The 9,942-nt window shown below is 33.7% G+C and overlaps 2 protein-coding genes across 2 annotated transcripts; one reads left to right on the plus strand and one right to left on the minus strand.

Moving 5' to 3' along the window:
- The first annotated feature begins 3,171 nt into the window (after positions 1-3,171).
- LOC141693665 (actin) lies at positions 3,172-5,828 on the plus strand. The gene is made up of 5 exons (XM_074498815.1): positions 3,172-3,286; positions 3,645-3,717; positions 3,795-4,188; positions 4,772-5,385; positions 5,518-5,828. The coding sequence occupies exons 2-5, from the start codon at positions 3,658-3,660 to the stop codon at positions 5,581-5,583; spliced, it is 1,134 nt and encodes a 377-aa protein (XP_074354916.1). The 5' UTR covers positions 3,172-3,286; positions 3,645-3,657; the 3' UTR covers positions 5,584-5,828.
- A 251-nt stretch (positions 5,829-6,079) lies between these two features.
- LOC141693084 (putative protein phosphatase 2C 43) lies at positions 6,080-9,508 on the minus strand. The gene is made up of 4 exons (XM_074498091.1): positions 8,813-9,508; positions 7,189-7,553; positions 6,730-6,966; positions 6,080-6,637 (listed from the first exon to the last, which is right to left on the minus strand). The coding sequence occupies exons 1-4, from the start codon at positions 9,213-9,215 to the stop codon at positions 6,380-6,382; spliced, it is 1,263 nt and encodes a 420-aa protein (XP_074354192.1). The 5' UTR covers positions 9,216-9,508; the 3' UTR covers positions 6,080-6,379.
- Between the last annotated feature and the right edge of the window lie 434 nt (positions 9,509-9,942).

Below are 9,942 nucleotides of genomic sequence, written 5' to 3' on the forward strand. Positions count from 1 at the left end.
ATTAGAAATTTATAATATAAGAAATTATTTACAACAATAAAGTTCCTCCTTTTTATACATATTATCCCTTTTGTAATCACTTATTATTTGTGCTTGTTTGGTGAGTAAATTATAATAATTGGGAGTAGGCGTGTCCACAATTAGGTTTGGTGCGATTCTGAGATCAAAATCACATCAAATCATGTATATCGATTTTTTTAAATCTCCAATTTCAGTTGCAATTGCGGTTGCGGTTAATCGCAATTTTTTAAACTGCGACTTTACGGTTGGTGCGGATCAATTAGCGGTTCAACCACCGACTTGCACGATAGATAATAAATAAAATAATTCATTAAAATATATCTACCAAATCTTAGAATGTTGTAAATTAAAAAGTTCTACATGTTTTTTAATGTAAATTGTAAAACACATCCAGTAGTATACTACAACAAAATGAAAATATAGTACCCCAAGTCTAACACCCTAAATACCCAATTTTTTTATTCTATAAATTTTATAGACGGTGTTTTATAATATATAATTATATATATTTATATTTAAAATATATATAGTAGTTTGCGATTGTGGTTCGATTTTTGTGATTATTTAAAAATCAAATCCGCAGTCGATGCACATATATGTGATTTCCGTCAATTCGCAATCGATCCGCATTTTACAATTATCCGCAACAAGCAATGCGATTGCGAGCGGTGCGAGCGATTTGTGCGATTGAGCATATTACATATACCCTGGGAGGTGAAAAATTCTCTTAATCACTTGCAGGGATGGAAATTGATTCAGATTATATCCGACTCAAAAATATGATGCATGTCAAATATTTGTTTCATAAATGATTCAAATCTAGCGAAAAAGTTAAATTGAAATAAAATATGATCCCGAATATGATAACTCATATAATAGCTCAAATTAGGTCTCATATTATTTTTTATAAAATGATCCTACCTAAATATCTAAATATGATTCATGACTCGTATTCAAATTGATCTAATATATAGAATAAATTTTTAACCCATTATATTTGTAAGTAAATAATTAATTTATAATTTTTAATATCTTATATAAGTTTTAATTTTCTATAAAAATATGATTTATATTGTTATTATTTCTATAATATTATTTTTATTTTATATTAATAATCATCTGAATAGTTAGAAAAAAAAAATGATACTAATGTTAGTGCATCATATTTGACTTGTATCCGCTGAATCATAAATTACCCGATTATACAAAGAAAATACAATATCGACTCATATTCGCTTTGAATTCGGTCTACATATACTCGGGCCAGTTTTTATTCGAATAATATGTTCTCAGATTCAAATATCGACACACTAAAAATAAAATACTACAATATTATAGTATGGGGGTGTTCAGTTCTAACCGGATTATTTTACGGCCCTGATCACGGGAAAGTGCAAGTTATCACAGTAAGGTTGGTGAATAATTTTCTTGGAAATTGAAACTTCCCTTATTTTTCTAACCAAATAAGTAAACAAAATGACACTTTTTAAAAATTTCAAATTCCTGACAAAAAAATTAAAAAAGAATTCTGAATATGTTAACCAAACGACCTGAGCATTTCCAATGGTAGCCACCTGTTACGTATAATATCTAGCTGTCACTCTATTATACCTAATATGTAAAATATACATCACTCCAACGCTATCATCTGTTAGGTATAATTAGATAACGATCATCTGTTAGGTATAATTAGATAACGGGAAACTAGCACGCATTAATAATCTATGATGATCTTGGTTGGAACAGCTCGCAAAATCCAACCACATGCCATCATCTATATTAATCCATGTCATCTAGCGGCTTAAATTCTTATATGTAACTCTAATTATATTTCATTATATAGTTTTTTATTTATAATATACAACATAACATGCTATTTTAAGTCATTTTTTTCAATATTTAAGATACTTTTCAAATACTTAATTATGTATATATGTCGTTATTATTATATGTATTGATGGACTATTTATATTTTATTTATAAAATATTAATGTTATGTAATATTAAGTATAAAAATATTCTTTTATTTTTAGCTAAATCTAAAAAAATATAATATAATAATATTAAGATATTTTTTTAATTAATTTTTAAGTATTTTAAATATATTTTCAACCAATCATAAATATTTTTATTCTTATTTTATAATGTTTACTTTAAAATATTGACATAAATATAATAATGTTAATTAATTTACTTTCACTAATATATATTTACAATTAATGAAAAATTAATATTTTGAATATAAATAATGAATATAGATAATACCACCGAAGTATAAACCCTTACAGATTCAATAAAATTTTAGCTAATCATATTTTAGCTAACAGTTTTGATTATTGGCCTTGGAGATTCTCTTAGTAATTAATAATTTAACATATTTTCGTTGGATTGTGTCAACTAGGGGAGTAAATTACTCAATCTCGACTCGTAAAATATTCAAATTTGTTTAGTTAATATTCGAATTCTTTATCAGGGCAAACTTCAACTTCAAACTACTTTGCTGCTGATAAGATTTGCGAGTCTTATCAAGCATTTGTTATTTTTAAATTATTATTATAGTTATATATATATATACATATTCAATTATTTATTTATTATATATTTAATCAAATCGAATTCGAGTCGAACCGATAATATTTCGAGTTTTTTCAATATTTGGTGAATTCGATTTGAGTTTTCGAGCCAAAATCGAGTCTATTAAATTTTTTATGAGCCCAAATTCGTGTTTAAAATTAAAATTCAATCAAAATCGAGTTATAACTCGAGTACGGACACTTTAATCGAGTTGGAGCCGAGTTTAACCGTTTCCAAACATGTACTAAATTATAGTTAGCTAGGTTCACACATATTGGTATCTAGGTCATGTGTTTCTTAAATTTGATATTTTTAATTTTACCATTACATGATGGTTTTACGAGATATTACAATATGTGAAAGCCCTCTTTAACCTATTACAATTATCAAATCCACATAGTATAAATTTAGGAATGATCCAATGCGAGGACTATGTATGTGAGAGATCACATGTATGATCCACAAACAATGTAACACCAAAAGAAACGGTCACAAATCGAGAAAGATTAGGAGTAAAAATAAACATCTTTTATTTATAGTTTGTAGAAGAGTGGCTTTCAGTTTTTAACAAGGCCGACTCGCTCGGAGAAACAACAATTTTTATCCCCTCCTCATTTCTATCCCTTCAAGTTTTAAGCTTCATTCTCTTCCTCATTCATTTTCACATCAACCCTTTACATTTCATTCTTTGGTAAGTAGCAATCAAACATCTTCTTGGCTCTTGGTTTTTCGTATTTTTCGTTCTTGGCTAGCTTGAAATGAGTTGTGTTATAGATTTGTTCGAATACGAGGCAATGAAGAAGGAATGATATTTGTTATGTTATGTAGTAAAGGGTACATTTAGTTTTTGTTTTCATGAAGAGAGATTGTTTATTTGCATGCTTTTAGTTTGCTCAGTGTAAGCTCTGTATTTTTCAAGACCATACGTTTTCTCAAAAGGCCTCATACTAATGGAGTTATCTGGCTGCTTATATACTAGCAAACTGCCGCTCCCACAAACGATGTGGGACAACTCCTAACATATTGATCATGACTGATGTTCTCTGCAGGACATATTAGAAAATGGCAGAAGCCGAGGATATTCAACCTCTTGTTTGTGATAATGGAACGGGAATGGTTAAGGCAAGTCGTGAACACTTATTTACAATCCTTGTGATTAGAGGAAATACTAGCTAATGTTTTGTTTTCGACGTTCTCAGGCTGGATTTGCAGGAGATGATGCTCCGAGAGCTGTGTTCCCTAGTATCGTGGGGCGCCCTAGACACACTGGTGTGATGGTTGGTATGGGACAGAAAGATGCCTATGTTGGGGATGAGGCTCAGTCGAAGAGAGGTATTTTGACTCTGAAATACCCTATTGAGCATGGGATTGTTAGTAACTGGGATGATATGGAGAAGATTTGGCATCACACTTTCTATAATGAGCTCCGTGTGGCTCCAGAAGAGCATCCGGTACTCCTGACAGAAGCTCCTCTCAATCCTAAGGCTAATCGCGAGAAAATGACTCAAATTATGTTTGAGACCTTCAACACTCCTGCAATGTATGTTGCTATTCAGGCTGTTCTTTCTCTGTATGCCAGTGGCCGTACTACTGGTGAGCAATTCTCTGAACTCTTATAATGGAACTAGGGTCCTAAGAATAGGTTACATGGCTAAATCGGATCAAGACATATTCTTCTGTCTTTGTTTTTAATCCTAAAAGATTTCATACTTTTTAGAACTAATGTAGGAAGAGGCTATGAAAGCCAGTAAAGGATTATAGAGAATTGCTTATCTCTGTCGTAAGAGCTAAAATTTCTGATTTGAATGCAGTTAAGCATCTTTAGCGCGAGATGTACTAGTCAGTCTCTTGACTCAATCTTTTGTGGCGCTTAGGTCACTTAAATACCTGTTTTAAGTGTTCATATTAACATGCTTAAGGTACAAGGTAATTTAGGAATGCCTTATGCTTAGGACTCTTTCTATCATGCTTCCTGCCCTTTTCACCCCTCCCACCAATAAGCCAAAGCTAGATTTCATAACAGCCTGGATTCTGAAACATCTTTATACTATGTGGATCAGACGTATATGCAAAGTTCTTATAATAGTTCATAGATGGAAACATTTGCTTAGTTCTCATTAGTCATTACTAACAACTGTTTATTACCATTACTATATACTGTGATTTCTGCCAATAGGTATTGTTCTGGACTCTGGTGATGGTGTCAGTCATACAGTACCTATCTATGAAGGATACTCCCTCCCACATGCAATCCTCCGTCTTGATCTAGCAGGGCGTGACCTCACTGATGCTCTCATGAAGATACTGACAGAGCGTGGTTACTCTTTTACCACAACAGCAGAGCGAGAAATTGTGAGGGACATGAAAGAGAAGCTGGCCTACATAGCTCTTGATTATGAACAAGAACTGGAAACTTCAAAAACCAGCTCAGCTGTGGAGAAGAGCTACGAACTTCCTGATGGACAAGTGATCACCATTGGTGCTGAGAGATTCCGTTGTCCAGAAGTCCTCTTCCAGCCATCGATGATTGGAATGGAAGCTGCTGGAATTCATGAAACCACATACAATTCTATCATGAAGTGTGACGTGGATATTAGGAAGGAACTTTATGGAAACATTGTTCTCAGTGGTGGAACGACCATGTTCCCAGGCATTGCTGACAGAATGAGCAAAGAAATCACAGCTTTGGCTCCAAGTAGCATGAAAATTAAGGTGGTGGCACCTCCTGAGAGGAAGTACAGTGTGTGGATTGGAGGCTCTATCTTGGCATCTCTCAGCACATTTCAGCAGGTAAGATCGTCGCCTTTATATTATTAAAAAAAATTATGCATACTTTAGCACATCAAGAGGTTAAGAATTATATGTATTACCAATGCTTGAGATTAAGAATTCGATAACATTATTGGATAATCTGAACTGCAGATGTGGATTGCAAAGGCAGAGTACGATGAATCCGGGCCATCAATCGTTCACAGGAAATGCTTTTAAGTTCTCAGACCTAGAAAAAGTGGTTGTTGCAGAGCTATATTCATATTGTGGTGTTGAAAAGCTTTTGATAATATCTTTACAGCACTCTTTCTTTTTCCAGTTTTATATGTTTTCTTGGTACACTTACTTATCTAATGTTGGAGGCTGGATCATACTAAGATTCAGAGTTTCCATTAATAATATATTGTAGAAGATTGTTTTATCCCCTGATTTTTTATATTTAAATCTTATTTACTTTGATAGAATATCCCTCTGCTGAAGTTTTAACATTCACATTGCTTGATATGCTGTTCATCATGACTACAAGAATTTTACATCCAGAGTTCATTGCTCTAGTAATACCAGTAACTTACGTCCAACGAATAGGTATATAAGATGATGATGCAGTTGCAGATATAACAAATAAATGATTATAAGTGCATATGATTCCAGAAAATAACTTGCTATTCAACAACAATTCTGATTTCCACAGACATTGTAAGTTGAACCAAACTGCGCAAATTTTCTCAGCTTGAGAAAATGAAAATTAAGAACTTGATATGCTATTTTTATGTATGTCACCATTCCAAAACAACAAGGTTTACATCACTTCAAATGAAATTAATAACGACAATCAAAAGTTTCCAGAATGATCATTTGCTTGGGCCATGGTGGCCAAGAGCTCCTAAGAAGAGTAGTAGAACTTAGTGAACATGCTATTTTGTCTAGGCAGTTCTAACAGCTGAGTAAAGTAGCTTCAGTTAACAGGTTTACTATGCATTCGGTATGAGTGGAGTAGCTTCAGTTAACAGGTTTACTATGCATTCGGTATGGTGTCTTTCAGACTGTTGAACATTGATACCCTAGTGTTGTTAATGCCGCCTAGTACAGACATCAGAGGCACATCAGCCTTTTGCTCCAGCAATTCGTTGTCTATAAAGACCACAACAACGGTAGCATCATCATGAATCCCACGCCTGACCCCCTTTGCTTGAAACTTTATCTCATTATAAGTCATCTTACTTTTGTTAGCTGCTTCGCTTAGAGCTACTTGGAGAAGCCTTTTGGCGATACCCTGCATTTGATACACAAGCACAGAAGAGACAATAAAGACCAAGAAGATGAGCTACATATGATAGGGAAATGTTACAGGAAAACAGAACTTACTGCTCTAGGATTCATGTGGACAATCTCAACTGCACGCTGATTTGTCACATGTTCCCAAAGTCCATCAGATGCAAATATAAAAAATCTGTCAGTAGGTTTCAACTCTGTTGAGTACATAGATGGATCCGCTCTCAGCACTGGCCCGTGAATACGTTCACTAAGGTGGAACCGCGGGAATCTTGCATCAAGTGCATATTTAGGATCCTTCAAGTATGCATCACCAATTGCCCTGGTTATCTGGATGGCAGTACGACAAAATGTTAGTTAGATAAGTAGATCAATGGGAACGTTGTACAACATCAGCAAAAATGAGGATCATGGATATATAAAATATTAAATACGAATAATATTCTACATAGAGCCCAGTAAACTCAAATGACAATTATGACATATATACCAGAACATCACATCAAAATATTTCTACAATTAGCTAATCTTAAAGAGTGTGTAAGGAAATACCTGAATGATATTTTTAACACGCCAGACCCCCTGTTTCTTAGTAACTATGTTCTTATCACCAGGATGCATTGCCTTCAATTCATCTCTAACCTCCTTCATATTAGCATTATGATCACTAGTCAACGGTTCTGCAGCAATTTTATTAGGTTTAGCAAGATAACCCTTAACAGCTCTAGAATCGCCAAGATTAGCAACATATAGTCTCTTGTCCCAAAAAACTCCAACCAAACAACAGGATCCAACTGCTGCTGTTAATGGTTCATTTTGATAGCTAGCATCAACAGTAGAGATAAATCCTCCTTCAGTGGTTGCGAACGCTTTGTTAAGATTGGCTTCTGACATTGTTCGACTCTCCCCAACATATCCTGAAATATGACATAAAGTTCAGATGAGTTGAAGAGGAACCATAAGCATAGTTGAGCAATGCCTCACACAAGAAACTAGACATTGCACAATGGACCAACAATCAGACTTGATATTATGCATTAAAATAAAAGAGTACAGGCATACAATCACTAATTGGGAAAGTATTCCTGTTCATAGCATTAAGCTCTATCTTAGATATGTAGAAATCAACATGTCATCATATAAGCAATCTCCTTCCACTAGGCTGGTTACTTTTAGAGGTATAGTCTTAGTATTCATTTATTCCTTACAACGATAACTTTTCAAGTCAGAAATATGGTCTTCTTGTTGCATTACTTGTAGACAGTGATCAAATCAAGAAAAAACTGGATGTTCCTTCTACTATTCACAACATCCTCTCAGAATATATAAACTACAGTTTTTTCTCAGTGCATATCTACAAATCAATATGATCCCGTGTTAAGAAAAGAACCGTGGATAAAATCCTAATGCACAGGCAGTATCCCTACTAATCAAGCCAGATAAAGTTACAACTGGATACAAGACGATGAGATAGTATTACAAGATAACATTACGACACAGCATGTCAGAAACAACAGAAAGCAGACATACTCAAACAGATCCATCAAAGAACAATGGCACTTTACTGCTGTTAAGTGTTTACTCAGATGTTTATTACTATAAACAAACATAAACAAGACAATCTGATTCACAAACAAGATTTATAAAACAGCAGAAGTCAAACATAAACAAACAAATTCATATTAATCATTCATAAATTATGACATGGATAAACGTAAAATCTGATTGGCCAGATATATAATCCATACCGCTTCAACAAGATAACGCTACAATCAACAACACAAGAATAACATATAAGGCAAGATTTTACATAAATAGCAGAAACACACAAACAATACATCAAGAACAACAGCAATTGTGGCAACATAATTCAACAAGATAATTTTACAATCATAAACTAGACAAGATTCTTACATAGATGGCAAAAATACACAAACAATCCATCAAGAACAACAGCAATTATGGCAACATGTTTCAACAAGATAATTTTACAATCATAAACTAGACAAGATTCTTACATATATGGCAAAAATACACAAACAATCCATCAAGAACAACAGCAAATGTAGCAATATGTTTCAAAGTGCATTCAATTGTAAAGAACTAACACACTAACAACAAGATTAAAGATACATTTACAAAAAAAATCGCGATAAAAGGAAAGAAAGGTACTCACTCATTAGATTATTGAACAGATGCTCACGAATGTAGTGGGAAGTCGTAGTGCCACCATGACCATCATAAACTCCAACAAAAGTGGCATTAGGCCCAATCTCAACCTGACTAAAATCCTCTATCTCTGAATTACCCTGTACCACTGCAAACGAGAACTCGCCATAATAATGCCTTTCGAGATCTTTAGACCACAGAAGAGGGTCCGGAGCAGACTCATCATCATCATTATCACCAACATTCTGTCTACTACTACTTGCACCCATATTATGACTACTCCTAGAAGGACCGCCACGATCATCCCTCCTCGTACTACTCTCGCCCTCATTCTTTTTACGCGAAAACCCACTTTTTATACGGCCCCAAACAGATTTTTTAAAATTTCTCAACCAACCAGGCTTCTTCATCTTGCATTAACAGAAAGTGCTGATTTCAATGCTTGAAAGTATAAAGAAGAAAAGAAGCCTGAAAAAGGGTATGATCAATGTAGGCAGATAATTAAAGTTTCAAGAAAATTTTGAGATTTTCTTGAAAGATGATCAAGAATGAGGGTTCTTGATTTGGAGAGGGAAAGGGAATGAATTGAAAAGTGAGAGAGATCAATGTGTGTGTGTGTGTGTAAGCAGGCTGTGCAAACAAGAATATATATATATAAGCAACACTTGTGTGTGTGTGTGTGAAAGCTGTTGGCGAGAGTTAGTTTCATATATAGGCTGAAGCGGGAGAGTTGATTGGGGGTATATATGTATGTATGCAAAGATATTTTAAAAATCCGAAATTTGAAATCGGATCCGGAAAAAAGCTCGGTCCAATTCGACCTGATTTGCGTGTCTTAAATGAGGCAATTTTTTTCTCGAAAATTCGGTTCGGCCCAAACCCCAAAAATTTGGATAAAAAGTTCGGATAAAAGGTCGGATCTAAAAAACCCGGAGAAAAGCTCATGCTTTTTAAAAAGCCCAATATAAAAACCGATTTTTTATATAAAAATAAAAAATTCTGCGATATTTTATACTTTTTAAAAAATTATATTATAATATTAGAAGCAATTAAGGTATCTATTATTATTTGCCGACTTATTTTGTTAAATATTCATTCTCAGTTTGAGTGTCCAAACACTTTTATTTTCTTATTATC

Source organism: Apium graveolens, chromosome 10 (genome assembly GCF_009905375.1).
Source record: "Apium graveolens cultivar Ventura chromosome 10, ASM990537v1, whole genome shotgun sequence".
NCBI classification, from domain to species: domain Eukaryota; kingdom Viridiplantae; phylum Streptophyta; class Magnoliopsida; order Apiales; family Apiaceae; genus Apium; species Apium graveolens.